We start from the raw sequence: 20,341 nt of genomic DNA, 5'->3' as shown, positions 1-20,341 counted from the left end.
TCTTTAAAGCGCTCCATGGCACAGGACCTAGGTATTTGCGGGATCGCATCCTGCCCCATACATCCCTGCGGCCGATTCGCTCTCACAGGGAGGGACTCCTCCGGGTGCCGTCCACTAGGCAGTGCCAGCGGGCGACGCCCAGGAGTAGGGCCTTCTCTGTGATGGGCCCGACCCTCTGGAATGACCTCCCCCCCGATATTAGAATAACCACCGATCTCCGCTCCTTCCGCAAGAAACTTAAGACCCACCTGTTCAACTTAGCTGGCCTGGCCTAACCGTAGTTTTAATCCTTCTAGCCTGCATTTTAAATTTTTAAGGGTAGGTTTTTAGGTTGTTTTAAATTTTTATCATACTGTACAGCCTAGTATTTAATTTGATTTTAGGGGTATCTAAGAGTATTTAATTTTGTATACTGTTTTTTATTGTGTTGTCTGTACACCGCCCCGAGTCCCTTCGGGGAGAGGGGGCGGTCTATAAATTTAATAAATAAATAAATAAATAAATTGTGTGCTTCCGGCTGCCATTTTGGCTTATTTGACCTCAGGTGTCCCTGCTGCAGGATTAAAAGGTTCTCGGGACATCAATATTTTAGGAAGGGCTTTGTAAAGCTCCAGATTTAATTGCTTGCAAAGATGCAGACGCAGAGAACGGCTCCCTTCTGGCTTTGCTTACGTGTGGCACATTTCGGAATCCGTAAAAGAATATTCGGCATTTTCTCCAGCCTTAAAAATTACGTTGAGCAGAGGGAAATTGCATTAAGCAGAGGAAACAAAGTTGCAACCACAACAGACCTTGCTCGGAGTAGATCCCGCCGGAATAGATCGCGGTGGGGATCATTTCAGAACAGAAAGAAGGGGGATTAGCACATCCCTGATCTCTCCTGGGGCCCAAGATTGAAGTCAGCCTAAGAAGAACAATATATCGCGTCGCAAACGGAAAAACACATTTTATCCCACTGAAAGCTGCAAAGCGGAGGCTGCAGTTCCACCCGTTGACCACACGGTGGTGCTTTGGCCTGAGAGAAAGTGGGTTATGGCGCCCTCTAGTGATCAGAGGAGAGAAAACTCAACATTTTCAGCCCAAGATCATCTTTTAATGACTCCATAATCCCTTGCGGGCAACTGAATGAAGATGAATGTTTTACTGGCCGTTTGCCCTTCCTGTTGCCAATGTGGAGTTTTGTTCAGCAGATATATATTCATTGTATCCAGAGAGAAAGAGAGATATTTCTCTACCTAAGATCGAATTCATAGCCTCTTGATTGTAATTATTTATTATTAAATTTGTTAAATTTAAGGTGAGAATTCTACCTCTAGACTATCGCACCACTTAATTTTTGGCCCAGGATGAAAAGTAAATATTATACTGATAGTCCCGGACTTATGAGTGACCGTTTAACGATTGTTTAACGTTAACAATATAAGCTCCCCAGGATACTTAAACCCTGCTTCCATAACGACCGCCGTGGTCGCTGAAGGACCTTAGCAGTTCACTTAACAACCACAAGAGTCACTTAATGACAGGTCATCAAATTGGAAATGTCGTGTGGGTGACCCATTTTATGGCTGTCTTAACTTACAACCATCACTAGCCGGTTCCAACGTGGGAACACATTCCAATTTTATGACCTTTCCACCACTGTCATTAAGTAAACCACTCGGTCATTAAGTGAATCCAGACTCTGCTTGCTGGAAGCTGGCTGAAAAAAATTACCACGTCAACCACGGGACATGGCTGCCAATGCATGCCATGGTTGCGATCACGTGACGGCAGGGATACTGCCCCGGTCGTAAGTGCAAGGACGGGTTCGTGACAAGTCTCTTTTTTTTTGAGCCAAATGAACGGTCGTAAATCGGGGACCACCTGGATGTGCCGTAATAGCACTTTGTTTTGTGTCCCATCGCAGCAACCCTTGGTCCAAGTGGCCACCTGGTGCCTTGGCGAATATGGACACTTCCTTCTTGACGGGAATTGCGATGAGGTGGAGCCACAGCAGGTGAGATCTCCCGAAATCCCCGCGTCGGCGAAGTTCTGTTCCGCGTGTGGTATTTATATCGCGCCTGTTGCGTGTAGCTTTTTAGATGTACAGTGCGTTGGTGTTGATGGCTGGCTATTACGTCGTTGGCTGTTGTTTCCTTGTGTTGCCAAGTACTTGCTAAACTGAGTTTCCCAGGCTCCAATCGTTTCCCTGGCTGTTTTTGTGCCTGCTCGGCCAACAATCTTAGTAGCTGTTGATCCTCATTGCGCCGTGTTCTCATTTTTTATCTTCTCAGGTGGACGCCGAGGACATGATGAGCTTGCTGGAACATGTCCTCCAGTCACATCTGTCCCTGCCCTCCACCCGGGCCTACGCCCTCACCGCCCTCATGAAGCTCGGGACGCGCCTCCAGGACGCCGACATTAAGTGAGTGCGGGGGAAAAAATAATCCTATCATTGATTCAGGATAAGCAGAATTGCTCCCCAGTTGTTGGATCGTCCGATCAAACCCAGCGTGCAGTTTTGTGGGTTCCTTATTGTGTGGTCATGTGATGACTCACTTAATGGAATCTGCTTATTATAGTTGTGGCGGTCATAAAATGGGTCATTTACATGACTGAGCTGATTTTTATGGCCTTTTTGTGACTGTGCTTAAGCCTGTTGTTCAAAATTCAATATTTTCATCCTGGGCCAGAAAATGTGAGTTTTCTCTCCTCTGACACTAGAGGGCGCCAAAGCACCCTTTCTCACATGTGAGAGCGCCCTCATGTGGGCAGCTGCCAGAACTGCAGATTCACCTTCCCATCTGTCAGTGGGATAAAACCTTTTACTGTATCCTTGTCCACCTTTTCTGGCTCAGAATGGGGAACCCCTAACTCCCATAATCCCCAGATGGCAGGGGATTATGGGAATCAAAGCCAAAAGTTGTGCCGCTTGCCGAGAACTGCATTGTGAATTGAAAATTGGGACTGGTTAAAAACCACCTTTTGAAGCGGGATTAAAGTTGTAATAGAGTCTTGTTCTTGCAGGAAATTAGCCTTTTCCCGGGCAAATAACAGGCCCTGATAGATAAAGGCAGTCCTTGACTTACGACCGGCAGCAGATTCGGACAGTGAGGAGGTGGGGGGGGGGGAACATGGGCCAGTCTTGGAGTCTGGGGAAGGCTCTGAGGAGGGCTCTGCGTCGGAGGCAGAGAGGGGGCCAGGGCCGTCCGACAGTTATCAGCTGCCTTCGGAGTCGGACATTAGTGAGGCAGAAGAACAGCTGGAGCCTGTTCCCAGTGTGTGCATGCACAGAGTTGCCAGACGAAGGGAACAACTAAGGAACAAGGGTCGACTTGGGAGAAAAGCCACAGATGGACGATGAATGGCCCCTCCCAGAGGGAATAAAAGAGGGAGCGCCAGGGGAGTGGAGGTTGCAGGAGACACTTAGTTCATTCCTGCATTCTTGCCAAGCGTTTGCGGCGTTTGAAAGCCGAGGACTCGGCTTCATGCTGCTAAGGAAGCCTAAGGTCACATGACCATACTTCAGGAGCTTGGCAACTGACTCTCCTTTACGACGGTCGCGATGTGCTGCGGTCCCATGACTGCAGTTTATCCCCTTCCCAGGGGAGCAGGCAGTGAGTTAAGCTAGTTTCGCTTAACACCCACGATACCCATGGTGGACAAAATTGATCACATGCTCACTCACTTAGCGACCAAAATACCGGTTTCAATTGTGGTTGTAAGTCGAGGACTACCTGCAAGCTGCCGAGAAGTAGGGTTTTAGGGGCCGACGTATCAAAAGGAATAGAGATGAGATAGTAACTTCCTTTTCTCTCATTTTTCCCCCCCTCTCCTCTTCCTTAATTCAAAGCCGGATTCGGAGTTTGGTTTCTATTTATTGTAGCTGCCACGATGTGGAATTACAACAGAGAGCAGTGGAATACAACACCCTTTTCCGAAAATACGATCACCTCAGGTACTTGTTAGCTCATCTAGCCTCGCAAAAGCCCAGCGTTCCGCATCCAATGATTCTTAGTGCAGAGTCAAACAAATCTCTTAAGTTACTAGTCCTTATTGTTGGCGGGGTTGGGTGGAAACCTAGGTGCATGCGTAAAAAGGAAAGGAAGCCTTTCATAGTTCTCAAGAACCCCTTCTAGCTCATTTCTTCCTGATCCCTTTACCCTTTTTTACAATAATAATACAATAGTAGAGTTGGAAGGGACCTTGGAGGTCTTCTAGTCCAACCCCCTGCCTAGGCAGGAAACCCTATACTGTTTCAGACAAATAACTATCCAACATCTTCTTAAAGACTTCCAGTGTTGGGGCATTCACAACTTTTGGAGGCAAGCTGTTCCACTGATTAATTTTTGTCCTGAAATCCCTGCCGAATCAAAGCAGCAGGCACACTGAGGACGAGAAACTTGATCGGCCCAACTCCCTCCAATCCTTGGCGTACCTCCCAATCTCAACCAGTGGGCCAAGCAAAAGAGTCTGCTAGATTGCAATTTGTAATATGGTCGATAATAGCCGATAATCCGGCGTTGCCCGGGTATTTATTTATAGGGAGAAAATGTCCGGATGAAACGTCATTTCTAATGTTGAATTTCCCCTCTGACCAGAGGGAGCTCCCTTGTAGAGTACTGTGAAGCCGTTACCATGGCAACTCCACTGCGCTGTACAGTAGAAGCCATTTTACGGCAGTACGGTAGAAGCCATTTGAAGGCACAACAGGCTGTCTCTTAACAGAACACACACCCTGAGGGGTGTTAAGGGCGTCTTACCCCCACAGTATTTGTTTCCAGAGAGTAAGCCATCTGTGTACCAAGTTTGGTTGAAATCGCCCCAGGCGTTCCAGAGTTATGCTGGAACACACACACGGAAACACACGCTTTTATAGATTCTGGATTTTGGTTCCATTTTGTTTAGTTCAGTGTTTCTCCAGCATGGCAAAGTTGAGAAAGAGGTGTGGACTTCAACTCCCAGAAACCCCCATGGCTTCGTAGGCGTTGGACTCCATTTAAAAAGACGGTTCTGAGTTCAAAAGACTCAATTCTCTGTTTAAAAGAGATGGATCCCTTCCGTTGAAATCAGCACGCAGACTTTGGGTTAATTTTCTGGCGAATGCTTTGAATTTTGAGCAAGTCTAGAATTTTTCGGTTCCCTTCAAGATGGGTGGACTTCAACGCCCAGAATTCCCCAGCTGTGTGAGGCAGGCTGAGGAATTCTGGGAGTTGAAGTCCACCCATCTTAAAGTACCGAGGTTGAAAAATACTGTTTTAAAGTTTTGGGGTTTTTTTTTGCCTCATGGAATTTGCTTTGGCTGGGGAATTCTGGGAGTTGAAGTGGACTTCAACTCCCAGAATTCCCCAGCTGTGTGAGGCAGGCTGAGGAATTCTGGGAGTTGAAGTCCACCCATTTAGAGCAGGACTCTTCAACCTTGGCCACTTTAAGCCTGGCGGACTTCAACTCCCAGAATTCCCCAGCTGTGCGAGGCAGGCTGAGGAATTCTGGGAGTTGAAGTCCACCCATCTTAAAAGTACCCAAGGTTGAGAAATACTGTTTTAAATTATTGGTTTTTTTTTTTGCCTCATGGAGTTTGCTTTGGCTGGGGAATTCTGGGAGTTGAAGTCCACCCATCTCCAACCTTGCCAACTTTAAGCCTGGCGGACTTCAACTCCCAGAATTCCCCAGTCAGCAAAGAGTATTCTTTTCGCCTCATGGCATTTGCTTTGGCTGGGGAATTCTGGGAGTTGAAGTCCACCCATCTTAAAGCTGGGAAACATCGCACCAACAGTTCATACTCCTGATTTGATGTCAGCAGAGAAAGATCTAGACTCAAACCTCCAGCAGCGGGCTGGACTAGAAGACCTCGCAGGTCCCTTGCAACTCTGTTATTCTGCCGTTCAAATCATTTTGCACCATCCTCCCCTTCTTGTGGGCTGAAAAATAATGTGGTTTTTTTTTTCAGACATTCCATTTTTTTTCCTTCCTTTTCCAGAGCCTCCATCCTGGAAAAGATGCCGGTGGTGGAGAAATTTGGGGACGGCAAGGAAAGCCAGGAAACAGACCAGAACGGAAATGAGATTGTTACCCCAATCGTCCTGCAGGGGGAGCCGTCCACCGATCCCAAACCCCAAGAACCTAACCAGGTGCGAGATGCAGTGCCTAGCTTTGGGCAGGAGGGGGCAGCAGAGGCCATGAAATTCTTAAAAGAAGCTTAATGCAGTATAAATCGGATTATACCTACAAGGGGTTTAATTTTAAACCCAATTTCCCTTATGTCTTGATTACTAGCCAAAGTTTAATTGAAGTCTTGTAAAAAGCAGCCGGGAAGATAAAAGGTAGTCCTCAACTTGCAACACTTCGTTTAGTGACCAAGGAAGGAAAAAAGCGACTTATGACCATTTTTCACACAACTTTTATAGCACACACCCCCCCACACACACAAAAAGGGTTCAAGCGATCCCTTTTTGTGACCTTCGGACAAGCAAAGTCGACGGGGGAAACTGGATTCACTTCAGTATCCTGTTACTGACTTATCGACTGCCACGGTTCACTTAATAAAAAGGGGGTAAAATTCATGGAACAAAATGTCTCGCTCAGCGACCGAAATTTGGGGGCTCATTTACGGTCGTACGTCGAGGACTACTTGGTGATTTGCAGCTTTTGCTGACAAGGGTGTCAGTGGGCTTTCACAACTCTCTTTCTTTGCGTCGGCCTGGGGAACAAACCGAGTGGACTTCAACTCCCAGAATCCCCCAGCCAGCATGAGGGAATGCTGGGAGTTGAAGTCCACGCTTCTTAAACGTTACCAAGGTTTGGGAAATCTTGTTCTACCTTGTTCCTTTTTCTTCTAGCAGAAAAAATTGGGTTTTTTAAAAAAACAACACAAAGTTTTTATTATTTTTGGTTACCTATGTTAATGTCTTTTCCCCACATTTTCTCCTTTCCATCTTCTATTGGGCATAGATCCTTTTACATCCTATTTTCATTTCGCATTTCGGTCCTCTCATTTTCTTTCCGTGTTTTCCAGCTTCACTTGAATTTCTTCTTAATATATATAAACAATGTCATTATTTGCCTCTTGCAAGTTGATCAAATGTTGACGTATCGTTGCCATCTATTCTTCCGTTTTACTATCGATACCATATATCCTCAGATTTAATTTTATATAGTAAACCTTTCATTTAGTTAATGATCCGTAATGAATAATATTATATGGGAAACCTTATATTACGGTATAGGGTTTCCTGCCTAGGCAGGGGGTTGGACTAGAAGACCTCCAAAGTCCCTTCCAACTCTGCTATTGTATTATTGTATTGTGTTATTAATCTATTTCCCTCAAATCCTACTGGCTATATACCATTGGCTATATTTAACGAATTTCATCCTATTCTACTAGTAAATCCTTTTCCTCCTTTCAATCTTTTTCTCTTAATCTCTCAGGAATTTCACCTCTTATATTTTCTTCTCTCCCCCCATTTGCCAACTTTTTTCTTGTTCTGGAAATGTCTATATTTTTCCTTTCCAATCTTTTTGGTGTGAATGCCCCAACACTGGAAGCCTTTAAGAAGATGTTGGAGAGCCATTTGTCTGAAACGGTATAGGGTTTCCTGCCTAGGCAGGGGGTTGGACTAGAAGACCTCCAAGGTCCCTTCCAACTCTACTATTGTATTGTATTGTATTTTTTTTCTCCTTTTTGATTCTATTGTTTTAGGGCCTCCCCCCAGTTTTTCCCCTCATTTCCCCCCCCCCATTAATCCTATCTTTGCTATTTAATTTCCCCTTTTGGGGGGGGGAAGGGGCATTTCCCCTTTGTCTCCTTTTAGTATGTAACTGTAAATCCCAGTACAATCATCTAAGTATTTTTCTTTTTTGGAAGAAGAATTGGGTTTTGAGGTCACCCAAAAGCTGAGATTCGCCCCCCCCCCCGCCACCAGAACAACTGTGACCAAGCCTGACCAGGAATCGTGGTTTGTTCTGAAATTAATTTTTTCCCCCTCTTTCCTCAAGGGAAAGATTGTTTGTCGCCAACATGGAGGTTTCTGAGAAGACGGCCATTTATCCGGAACGATGCAGAATCTCCTGCTTGAGAAAGGGGGTTGGACTAGTTGACCTCTTAAGGTCCCTCCCGACCTCGTTCTTCTTGTCTTTCTCTGTCTAGGTCCTCGATCTCTTGGGCCTTCTCGGAGACCCCGTAGATACATCTCCCGCTCCGTCAGATCCAGCCCACGCGGGAAGCGGATCTCTTCTTGGCTTGCTTCAGGATCTAAAGCCTTCAGGTAGAACGAGAGGGATCTATTAAGAGGGATCTATTAAGCGAAGGGTTCCTTCCCGTTTACAACTGCTGAGCCTCTCGGTTGGATAACCTAGGCAGGTAGTCCTCGATTTACAACCACCGTAGAGCCCAACGTTTCGGCCGCGAAGAGAGACAGCCGTTCAGTGAGTTCCGCCCCATTTTACCACCTCCGTCGTTCGGGGAATCGCTGCCGTTGACGAGTGTTGTAGCACAGTTGTCCCCGTTGACTTTGGTGGTCAGGAGGTGGCCAAAGAGGATTGCGTGACCCCGGGACACGTCATAAATATGAATCAGTGGTCAAGCATCTGAGTTTTGAGGTGTGACCTTAGGGGTGTTGCAATGTTTATAATCGGTTGTAATATTCAGCCGGTTCGGAGTGGTTTCGGTGAACTCACCTCTGGCTGTAATGGCCATAAGTCACTTTTCCTCAGCGCCAGTGTAACTTTGGATGGACACAAAGTGAACTGTCATAAGCCGAGGGCAACCGGTATTCGCCATTGGTGTGAAAGCCGTCTCATATTTATTTCTGGCGCCAAACGGCACTATAGCTTACTTTCCCTACCAGTTCGCAAATGCGAGCGCGCGCACGTCCCGTCCAGCCTTCCACGCGTGCACTTTGGCTCGAAAATGGGCCTAAATAGGACTGCATAGAACCGGGGCGGGTAGGTGGGCTCGCTGACCTGCGATTTCCACAACCGGTTCGGGCGAACCGATCCGAACCGGCTGAATCCTATCTCTGGCTGGGAGAAAGGATTTCCTGCACGGTTCGGACCGCAGGATGTTAAAGGAAAGCTCGGGAAAATGTGAATTTTCGATCCCATCAAACAGCAGGGACAGCAGGAGACATCGGAGGGGGGCTTAAAATGGGAAGGCAGGGAGAAGACTTACGGCGGGTTCATTTAATGACCGTTGAAAGTTATTAGGTGACTTATGGCTGGGGAAGACCAAAAATCTTAAAAGTTGAGAAAAATGGTCGTTCCGCCTCGGTCTGGACAAGAGCAACCAACTTAAACCATGTTTTCCGCAGAGACCGTTCCCTCCCGCATGGAAGTTTACAAAAAGAATGCATTGCTGGTCGAGTTTTCGATGAGCCGAGCTCCGGGAGAAGAAGCCGCGTTGCTACTGATCACGGCCACGGTGACCAACACCGCCTCTGGAGATGTTGAGGACTTCTCCATGCAGGTGGCCGTACCCAAGGTGAGATACCCTGAGTTGGGGTCCATAGGATGGGTAATTTTTTTTCTTTTTTCAAGAGAAGGAGGAAGGAGGAGGAGAAGGGGAGGAGCAGGGGAGGGGGGGAGGAAGAGGAAGAGGGGGAGGAAGGAGGAGAACAAGAAGGGGAGGAGAAGGAAGAAGAGGAGGGAGGAAGAGGAAGGAAGGGGAGGGAGGAGGAGGAAGAGGGAAAACAACAATGAGAAGGAGCAGGAGGTAAAGAGGGGGAGGAAGAGGGAGAACGAGAACGAGAAGAAGGGGAGAAGGAAGAAGGGGGAGGAGGAAGAAAATGGAAGAGGGGAGGAAGAGGGGGAGAAAGAGGGAGGAGAACCAGAAGGGGAGGAGGAGAAAGAAGAGGAGGGAGGAAGAGGAGGGGGAGGAGGAAGGAAGGGGAGGGAGGAGGAGGAAGAGGGAAAACAAGAACGAGAAGAATGGGAGGAGGAGGAGGACGAATAGGAGGAGGGAGAGGAAGAGGAGGGGAAGAGGGGGAGGAAGAGGGAGAAAGAGAATGAGAAGAAGGGGAGGAGGAAGAGGAGGGGGGAGGAGGAAGAAAATGGAGGAGGGGGAGGAAGAGGAGGGGAAGAGGGGGAGGAAGAGGGAGAAGGAGAACGAGAAGGGGAGGATGAAGAAGAAGAGTAGGAGGGGGAGGGGGAGAAAAAGAGAAACGGAGGAGGAGGAGGAAGAGGGGAAGAGGGGGAGGAAGAGGGAAAAGGAGAACGAGAAGAAGAGGAGGAAGAAGAGGAGGAGAGAAGCATGGGGTTATTTTTGTTGGTTTGATTTGGTCTCAAGAGTTTTTCTCATTTTGAACATTTTCTGTTCACTACAACTGCCTCCTCCTCCCCCTTCTCTCCTCCTCCTCTGCCTCTTCTTTTTTTCCTTCCCCTCTTCTAACAAATCTCCTCCTCTCCTTCTCTTCCTTAGCTACCCCCTCCCTCTCTCTTCACCTCATCCTCTCCTTCTCCTCTGCCTCTTCTTCTCCGGTTCCTCTCCCATCTTTTCCTTCACCTCTCTCTGCTCTTTTCTTCCTTCTCCTCCTCCTTTTCCTCCCTTCCCACTCACCCTCTTCTCTTTTCCTCCCCTTCTTCCTTTCATTCTTCTCTCTTCCCACATTCTTAGCTTCTTCTCTCCCTCTTCTTCTCCTTCTCCTCTTCCTCCCTTCCTACTCATCCCTCTCTTCTGTTCAACTCTTTTTTCTTACCCATCTTCTCATTCTTCTCTTCCTCTTCTCATCTTCTTCCCCTCTTCTCTCTTTTCTTCCCTCCGTCCTTCACTTCTCCCTCTTCTTCCCCTTCTCTTCTTCCCCCTTTCATTTTCTTTTCTTCCACTCCTCTTTCTTCTTCCCCTTCTTTTTCTTCTCCTCCTCTCCATCCTTTCCTTCTCTTCTTCCTCCCCCACATCTTATCCCACATGGCTTGACCTTTTTCCCTTCCCTCTCATTCTCATCTTTTTACCTCTTCTTTTTCCTCCCTTTCTTCCTCTCATTCTTCTCTTCCTTTTCTTCTTCATGTTGTTCCCTTCATCCTTCATCTCTCCCACCTTCTCTTCTTTCTCCTTTCATTCTCTCCTTCTCCTCTCCCTCTCCTTCCTCTTCTCTTTCTCTTCTTCCCCCTCCCCGTCCCATCTTCTCCCACATTACTTGATCATTCTATCCTCCTCCTCTTCCTTCTTTCCTTCTTCTCTATTCTCTCCTTCCTCCTCACCATTTCTCCTTTTCACTCCTTCTCAAGCTCCCCTCCTTTTCCTCTCTATCCTTTCCTGCTCCTCTCCTCTCCTTCTCTTCTTTCTCTCGTCTTCTCCCACGTGGCTTGATCATTCTCTTCTTCTCCTCTTCCTTCCAGTCCTTCCAGGTGCAGCTTTTGGCTCCCAGCGGCTCTACCGTCCCAAGCCACGGAGGGCCCCCCATCACTCAAGTCATCCGAGTGTTGAACCCCAAACAGGTACGAACCAGGAGAGAATCTGACGTCAACTTGCAACTCACGAAAAAAAACCCCCACCCTTTTTATTTGGTGAATGTATATTCCTAGCGTTCACATCCGGCAAAGTCCCGGCAAACAGTCTTTCAAAGGTGAATTTACAAACACCGACCTTATCAGGCTTGGAGAGCTGCCAGGCCGATATCTTCCAAACGTCACACTTTACAAGAAAATACTCGGCAAGGCGTCTCGGAGAGTCGCGAACAAAGCTCCGCAGGAAGTAAGCGAACGAATGGTCTCCTGCAAACTCCACTCCCCTGGCGCTCCCTCTTTTATTTCCTCTGGGAGGGGCTGTTTACCGTCCACCTGTGGCCTTACTCCCAAGTTTACCCTTGTTCCCTAGCTGTTCCTTTTGTCTGGCAACTCTGCGCATGCGCACATCGGGAACAGGCTCCAGCTGTTCTTCTGCCTCACTGATGTCCGACTCCGACGGCAGCTGGTAACTGTCGGGCGGCCTTGGCCCCCTCTCTGCCTCCGACGCAGATCCGAGTCTTCCTCAGACTCCAGGACTGGCCCAGGTTCTTCCCCAAACTCCTCACTGTCCGAATCTGCAGCCAGCTCCGCTGGCCGCTGGCAGGTCACAACGGTGGCCAAGGGGACATTGTCTCAAGTCCCCCTCAAAGTCCTCCAAGGAAACCAGATGGTCACCGAGATTTGTTCGCCGGGTTTCCCACAAAGGAAAAGGACTTAAGTATCCGGTTAAGTGGCTCTCTGGGTACTTTAGCCCCACTTTTATCAGCAAGTGGATTAAGGCAGATTGATCCTCTTTCTAACCCGCTCTGGATTGAAAGCGGGGAGCTTTGCCACCTGTTTTGGAGACACGCAAAGGGACATCCGGCGCTTTCCATTTGGCAATGTCTTACAAACAACCCCAGGGAGAAGAGGAGGAGGAAGAGGAGGAGGAGAAGTGGGGGGTCCTTGATGCTCTCTGAGCTGACTTATTTTCGTGCAGATGTTTTATCACCCAACTAGATGACATTATCAGTATTAGAAGGGAGTGGGGTTTGCGAAGGGGAGGACGGTGAAGGGGAGGAGGACTGTGGGGTCCTTGGTGCTCTCTGAGCTTGGTGGTCTCCTTGCAGACGTTTCATGACCCAACTAGGTAACATCATCAGGGCTAGAAGGGAGGAGGGTTTGCTCTCTATTTATATACAAGTGGCTTTCCCTGTCAGTGATGTTGGGGACACTTTGGGTGGAATTACATAGTATATATACGGTATAAGAAACGGATTATACAGTATATTTAACGTATACAGTATATATAGTACATAGAAGGAATTGATTATATAGTATACTAGCTGGATACCTGTGCTTCGCGGCGAAATGTGATCGGGCAATGCAGAAGAAATCTGGTTCAATCCGTCGGCTCAGTGGTGGTCGGTGATTGAAACACATAACGGAATATCGCTCCCGCTGCCTTGAGTCCAGAAGCAGCTCCATAGGTGGAAGGCCTAGACATTTTGGTGAGGTACTGACGTTTAGTACTGTTAGGAGCCCCAAACTGCTCCTGAGTGAAGGAGTGGAATGTCTGCCAGGTTGAACTGAGGTAACGGAATGTGAGGCAACTGGCAGTTGGAACAGAGTTCTTTTTCAGGCGGGGAGGGGGAGTAGAACTCCTGAGCATCAGAGCATGTTAATTACCGTCTAAGAAATAGTAATGATCTGATGGTCATTTCGAAAAATCCTTCCTTAGCGAGCACCTAAAAGCCAAGAGGAACTTACGTGTCAAATTTCAAGTTTGTACGCTTTACGGTTCTGGAGATTTCGTGATGAGTGAGGGGTATTTGGCTTTGATAGATAGATGATAGATAGATGATAGATGATGATAGATAGATAGATAGATAGATAGATAGATAGATAGATAGATAGATAGATAGATGATAGATAGATATAGATAGATAGATAGATAGATAGTTATAGATAGATAGATAGATAGATAGATAGATAGATAGATGATAAATAATAGATAGATAGATAGATAGATAGATAGATAGATGATAGATAGATAGATAGATAGATGATAGATAGTGATAGATAGATAGATAGATAGAGATAGATAGATAGATGATAAATAATAGATAGATAGATAGATAGATGATAGATAGATAGATAGATAGTGATAGATAGATAGATGATAGATAATAGATAGATAGATGATAGATAAATAGATAGATAGATAGATAGATAGATAGATAGATAGATAGATAGATGATAGATAGATAGATAGATATAGTGTGCAAGCAGAAGGAGTGGTGCCGCGGCCTAGCGGTCCAGCTCTCGCCTCACAATCAGAAGGCTGAGAGTTCGATCCTAAGTAAAGGCAAATATTTATCTCTCTCTCTGTGGGCACACTTGAGAATTTATCTGCTGAACAAAACTCTGCATTGGCGACAGGGAAGGGCATCCGGCCATAAAAACATTAAAACACGCTGCTCCATTCAGTTGCCCAGACTCCACCCCAATAAGGGATTATGGGGTCGTTAAGAGCAAACCCTACTTTGCAGACATGGGAATGGATACATCGGCAGGACCCAAAATGCAATCACACAACCGGGGGAGGGGGGAGAGACTCGGCTATCGTAAGTTCGAATCCGGGCCTAAATTACCCAGTTTGTCATAATTTTAACTGGCCGCTAACCAATCGGTCATAAATTGAGGACTGCCTGTACAATATACAATATATTGCTTTGCGTTTCACTGGAATGCGTGTTAACTCTCCAAGGATTTGATTAATGCGAAGATTGTGACGTTATATCTCGTTTCTTGTTTCTTGAACCCAGATCCCTCTTCGGATGAGGCTACGCTTTTCCTACACACTGCCTTCTGGGGCTGTCGTGCAACACGTCGAAGAGCTCAACTCATTCCCGGAGACTGCGTGGAAGTGAATAGTAGCTTACTCAAGGAGTAAAGAACTCCTGGAGTAACAGCTGGCGGTATTTGTATTCCCTTTAATTGTGTGCCGGAATAAACATGTGTTGTTACCCCAGAAAGCTGTTTTGGCCACAAGCGCACACGAGGTTTACAAAAGGCTTTCCAGGCAGGGAGTCCTCGACATATGGCCGTTCATTTAGTGACCGCTCAAAGTTACGACGGCACGGGGGAAAAGGGACCATTTTCCACAATGACGATCTTTCCAGCATTCTCGCGTCACGCGATCAAAACTGAGGCCAGAAAGGTGGTACAATGGAGGGGGGGGGGGAGAACTCACTAACCCAATGTTTCACTTAACAACATAAATTTTGTGGTCGTAAGTCGAGGACTATCTGTATTTTGACTGCCTGTACAAAGCACAATGGTTTTTATACAGGCAGTCCTCGACTTATGACAATTAAGTCCACAATTTCCGTTGCTAACCAAGACACTCACTTAACATGTGTCTCATTTAGCAGCTGAAATGTTCGGCTCAGTTATGGTTGTAATTTGAGGACTACTGTAACCATATAAAGATATTAGGGGAGGGTTTTTTTTTAGGCTGGATGGCCCAGTGGTTGAGTAAAGGTAGGAGGGGCCATGTACAACTAGTCCTCGACTTACGACCACAACTGGGCCCAAAACGTGTCGTTAAGCGAAACGTTTTTTTTCAATAAAATTTGTCCCATTTTATGACCTTTCTGGCCCCCGTTGCTAAGTGAATCAGTGCACATGGTAACTTAGTAACCCGGTTGTTAAGTGAATCTGCCTTCCCCCACCGTCGGAAGGCCGAGACTCAGTAACCTGCTACCTAGAATGGCCAGGAATGTTTTAAAAAAAAGCAAAAGGAATCAAAAATATTGGTTCAAGCCGCAAGTCCCTTTTTTCGGTGCCGCTGTAACTTCGGTCGCTGTGAACTGTCGTAAATCGAGGACTGCCTGTCTGAAGAAGCTCAAATATAAAAGCTGACGGGCTTTGAGTCTAGACTGTTTCAAAAAGCAAAAGGAATCCAGAATCTTGGTTCGAGTGAAGTCACTTTTGGGGGTGCCGTCGTAACTTCGGTCACTCAATGAACGGTCGTAGGTCGAGGACTACCGACAAGAATGTCCTTTCGGAGCAGGGCTTCCCGAAGAGCGAGAGGCGCCAGATCGTTGTGGAGCGTTTGCCCGAGCATGAGGTGTAAATACGGGAATCCCGGCGGATCGTCGTCGGTGGCTTTTCATCTCTCTCCTCAGTTCAACTGCTAGTAAATCAATTGAATTGATCAGCCGGACGGGGAAACTCCACAACAACCGAGCGAGACTAAGTGGAAATCAATGGCGGTAAACGAGGGAAAAGGAAGATGCTGGTTGTCGAATCAACGCAGCCGCCGCGCGCTCGGGTTTTCTCCCATTTGAAGGGTCAATTTAGAGCAGGGGTGTCAAATGCAAGGCACGCAGGCCGGATCTGGCCCAGGAGGCTGTTCTGAAAAATCTAAAGGGGCAGCCTGCCTCGCTTCAGCCTGGTGTAGCCGTGTCCCTTCGGCCCGGTCTATGCAATGCGAAGGAGAAACCTGGTGTCAAGCTGGCCACGCCAACCCAGTCAGCCACACCCTCCATCCACCATCGGCCACACCCACCCAGGCCCGCTGAGGTCAACCACAGGCCTGATGCCGCCCACGGAGCTGGCAGCAGATTCGGACAGCGAGGAGCTTGGCGAAGAACCTGGACTGTTCCTGGAGTCTGGGGAAGGCTCTGACGAGGGCTCTGCGTCGGAGGCAGAGAGGGGGCCAGAGCAATTGGACAGTTATCAGCTGCCTTCAAAACATTGGTAGGTTCTGGATCCCGTCGCAACCGGTACGCTGCAACGGGGCTGGGTGTCCACCACATGCACGCGCACTGCGCATGTATTTGGACCCACCGCCCACGATGCTTCAGCTGCTCGGCAGAGGATCGCGCAGGCGCCGTACTCTGGGTGCGTGTGTAATTGGGTCAAATACTGGTAAGGAGCACGGGAGAGCCCTCCAAAGCACCGTACCGGAATAGTGCCTGCTGCTCCCAACAGGCACCAGTATGCCCATACCGGGACATACCGGCCAGGGTCAGACATCTGTGAGGCAGACAGACAGCTGGAGCCTGTTTCCAGTGTGCGCATGCACCAAGTTGCCAGACAAAGGGAACAAATAAAGAACAAGGGTCGACTTGGGAGAGTAAGGCCACAGGTGGACGATGAATGACCCCTCTCAAAGGAAAGAAAAGAGGAGCGACAAGGGAGTGGAGTTTGCAGGAGTTCGCTTCATTGGTTCGGGACTCTCCGAGACTCCTTGTCAAGTTGTGCACAGATCATCCTGGTAATTCTCCAAGCCAGATAAGGTCTGTGGCTGTAAATCCTCCTTCGAAAGACTTTGCTGGATGTGAAGGAGCAGAATTCACAGTCAATGAATAAAAAAAGGGTTTTTTGTTGGGACCAGGAGTTTGCTTCATGCTCTCGGGAAGCCTCAAGTCAGAACAGAAATTGAGTTTGACACCCCTGATTTAGAGCTTCTGCCGCAAGGTTCCCCCACAAATCAGGCCCTGCCTAAATTGCCCCACACATACACAGCCCTTAGGAGACCCCATAACACGAGCTAAACCAAGGGAGAGGATGTCCTCTATGGAGTCCCACCAACTTCTCGCACCTTGATGGATCTAATCCTCCAGGATGTTGGGTGCACAGGCACAACGTTCAACGTTCCTGAGAAAATCTCAAGGGAGAGGTCAACATCTCCCTTGAGATTTTCTCAGGAAGGTCTACCCTGAGGTTGTACGTTGTGTCTTCCGGAGACCATGGTGTCCACCATGATGGCCCAGCTTAGCATATTGCTGCGACCGAGGCTTCCCAAGAGCGTGAAGCAAACTCCTTGTCCGACAAAAACTCCTTTTATTAATCGACTGTGAATTCTGCTCCTTCCCATCCAGCAAAGTCTTTCAAAGGAGGATTTACGGTCACAGACCTTCTCTGGCTTGGAGAGCTGCCAGGCCGAGATCTGCAAAACTTGGCAAAGAGTCTCGAACCAATGAAGTGAACTCATTGTCTCCTGCAAACTCCATTCCCCTGGCGCTCCCTCTTTTATTTCCTCTGGGAGGGGCCGTTCATCGTCTACCTGTGGCCTTCCTCCCAAGTCGACCCCTGTTCTTTAGCTGTTCCCTTTGTCTGGCAGCTCTGTGCATGCGCACCCTGGGAACAGGCTCCAGCTGTTCTTCTGCCTCACTCATGTCTGACTTCGAAGGCAGCTAATAACTGTCGGACGGCCTTGACCCCATCTCTGCCTCCGATACAGAGCCCTCATCAGAGCCTTCCCCAGACTCCAAGACTGGCCCATGTTCCTCCCCAACCTTCTCACTCTCCGAATCTGTGTCGCAACTTTCGGCTGTTTAACCTGCCCTAACCAGGTTAAAGTAGCACAAAGGGCGAAGTCGGCTAGATGGTGTGTTCAGATTAAGAAGCTGGCCTTCTTTGAGATGTTTTTTTTCTTCCATCTCCTGATCCTCCACCGTGTTTCAAGCTGTTTTTAAGTCTGATCACGAACAAATCTTTTTCTCCGGATAATTTTAGATAATCCAGGGATCGTTGATCTGCCAACCAGCCAAACCCCTCCCCCTTTCAGCCATTGGCTGGCCTGCTGTGATGTCACGTTAGGCTCACGAAATACGGAAGCGGTGTTTCTCAATCGTTTGCCCCCTTTCTGATGGCTGGACTTCAACTCCCAGAATTCCCCAGCTTTTCCTCGCTCCTCACAAAGCTGGCTGGGGAATTCTGGGAGTTGAAGTCCAGCCATCATAAAGGGGGCAAGCGATTGAGAAACAGAGTTAAAAGGAAAAGTGAAAAGATCCCAACCACCATTTAAAAAAGAAAAAGAAAGAAACTATCTTTGCAATATATGTGAGTTTATTTGAATTGTTCTTTTAATTTTAAAGATGATTTGATTTCACTTAAAAGATCATCCTGGACTATCCCGTCATTGGGAGGTGAAACTTCCTAACCCCATCTTGCGTCTTGCCCCATCAGGCTTTTCCATCTTGTCCCTCTGTTGCAGGGATCACTTCCCGCACAATTCCAGCCTCCATCAAGGCCTTGTAATGGGCAGGCCTGAATCTGTGCAAATACACCGACATCTTGCCAGGAATGGCGGTCGTTTCTTCCAAGCCTAGCAGAGGAAGAAGCGGAAAAAATAAAGAGAGACTTCTTTCTATTCACAGGCTAGAACAGGGGTGTCAAACTCAAGGCCCGCGGGCCGCATCCTGCCCGCCGGGTGCTTAAATCTGGCCCGCGGGCCGGCCTGGAAATATCGAAGGGCTGGCCTGCGGTGCCACTGCGGGAGATGTCTATCCTATCTCCTCATCTCGTCTCGTCTCCCCCCCACCCCGCTGGTCCCCGGAGAACTACAATACTGATCCGGCCCTCAAAATAAATCCAGTTTGACACCGCTGGGCTAGAACAAAGATCTGAGCAAAATTCCAGGTTCATATTGTCAGTGTTTCAAATAGCATCCGAAAGTAAATCAGAGTCCGAGGAACAGGCTTCCTCAAAGTTATGAAGAGAGCCACGTTGGCATATCTGGGGAAACCGGAATCTGAAAGCTTCCCGGTTTTTCCCACCCAGTTGAAAGTTCAAGATTTTGTCCCCACACCCACAAGTCCATCACAGGGTTCAATCTCCACTGCCATGCTGGCAGCTCCACCCATCCAGTTCCGGTCAGGTGCAGAGGTAGTGAGACAAAAGATGACCTTGGCTTTCTAGAAAGAATGGTGTTATGGCTACCTATCATCTAACTCCGTACAATCCCCCCATCCATTTTCCTACAATAGAAAATGCATAGTAGAAGAATAGAAAGGGTGGCAGGCCAAAGATCCCAAAGAAAAGATGGCTGCAGGCCTGACACAGACACAAGCACAAACACACAAGACTGAAGATTAACCTTACCTAGCTGCCTGCAAAACTTCTGAATCTTCTCCAAAGCTCCAGGACGTCTTCTAACCGTTGGACCACAGCTTCCACCTCGCCCACGGCTTAGCCGAAATCCGCCTCGTCAAGATCCACGTGCAAATCCCCCCGCGCGGTATTTGTGCCGCGTGGTCACAAAACTAGCAAACAACTCCAAGCCCAGTTCTTCTACTGCTTTGTTCACACAACATCTCCAGTTCTGTCCAGGGTCTCTGTCCAGTAAACCACAGAGGCGGGTCACAATATTTTGGGGACACGTCACTTCTCGGCATTGGGTGGCCGTGTGAGATGATCTTGGGTCCCTCGGTGGTCGCAAAATTGGAGCGGACGAATGGTTATCCGTCTCTGCCGCACACGGGGTCTCCTTGCTTCCCGCCGTCCCAACAACGGGGGACATTTCAGCTCCCAGCCCACCCCCTCGCGTTCCCGCAGCCAGTGATCCTCTCGCGTCAAGCACCAATCGGGGACGTCGTAGTAGCTGTCACGAAAAGAGATGCGGCCTTCCAGGATCGCCCCAGCTCGGCCAACTTCTCAATGGTGCTAGGCCCGAAAAGAAACTTCTGTTCCACTTCGATGGCTCCAGAAATCTGCCCTAGGGCACAAACAGATACAGAAAAGAAAGTATCCAAAATTGATACAAGAATCCTCATGATTTTTGGTGACGTTTCGCCGAGGTCCCATGACGGGTATTTATTTATAGGGAGAAAATGTCCGGACCAAACGTCACTTCTCATGTTGAATTTCCCCTCTTACCAGAGGGAGCCCCCTTGTGGAGTACTGTGAAGCCGTTACCATGGCAATTCCACTGCGCAGCACAGTAGAAGCCATTTTACGGCAGTACAGTAGGAGCCATTTTAAGGCACACAGGCTGTATCTTAAAAGAACACACACACGCACAACCCCAAAGGGTGTTAGAGGTGTCTTACCCCCACGGTAATTTTCTCCAGGGTGTAAGTCATCTGTGTGCCAAGTTTGGTTGAAATTGCTCGAGGCCTTCCAGTTATGCTGAATACACACACCCCAC

At 48.1% G+C, this 20,341-nt stretch overlaps 2 protein-coding genes across 2 annotated transcripts in view; one reads left to right on the top strand and one right to left on the bottom strand.

The window, feature by feature from the left end:
* Positions 1-14,435, top strand: part of LOC309400627 (AP-1 complex subunit gamma-like 2) — a 35,215-nt gene extending 20,780 nt beyond the window's left edge. The window contains exons 12-19 of the mRNA XM_081969187.1: positions 1,907-1,996; positions 2,274-2,404; positions 3,833-3,937; positions 5,960-6,110; positions 8,126-8,243; positions 9,288-9,457; positions 11,311-11,409; positions 14,226-14,435. Coding sequence (XP_081825313.1) covers positions 1,907-1,996; positions 2,274-2,404; positions 3,833-3,937; positions 5,960-6,110; positions 8,126-8,243; positions 9,288-9,457; positions 11,311-11,409; positions 14,226-14,330 — 969 coding nt within the window. The 3' untranslated portion in view covers positions 14,331-14,435. The remainder of the gene's footprint in view (positions 1-1,906; positions 1,997-2,273; positions 2,405-3,832; positions 3,938-5,959; positions 6,111-8,125; positions 8,244-9,287; positions 9,458-11,310; positions 11,410-14,225) is intronic.
* A 3,808-nt stretch (positions 14,436-18,243) lies between these two features.
* On the bottom strand, positions 18,244-20,198 carry THTPA (thiamine triphosphatase). Its single transcript, XM_081968897.1, is given in 7 exon segments — positions 18,244-18,520; positions 19,297-19,341; positions 19,344-19,383; positions 19,387-19,425; positions 19,427-19,704; positions 19,707-19,835; positions 19,838-20,198. Coding segments are annotated over 7 exon segments (888 nt in total). The 5' UTR covers positions 20,052-20,198; the 3' UTR covers positions 18,244-18,377.
* Positions 20,199-20,341: the final 143 nt, after the last annotated feature.

The sequence above is a fragment of the Natrix helvetica genome (genome assembly GCF_964273705.1).
Source record: "Natrix helvetica genome assembly, chromosome: W".
NCBI classification, from domain to species: domain Eukaryota; kingdom Metazoa; phylum Chordata; class Lepidosauria; order Squamata; family Natricidae; genus Natrix; species Natrix helvetica.
This window is presented reverse-complemented; position numbering and strand designations above follow the sequence as displayed.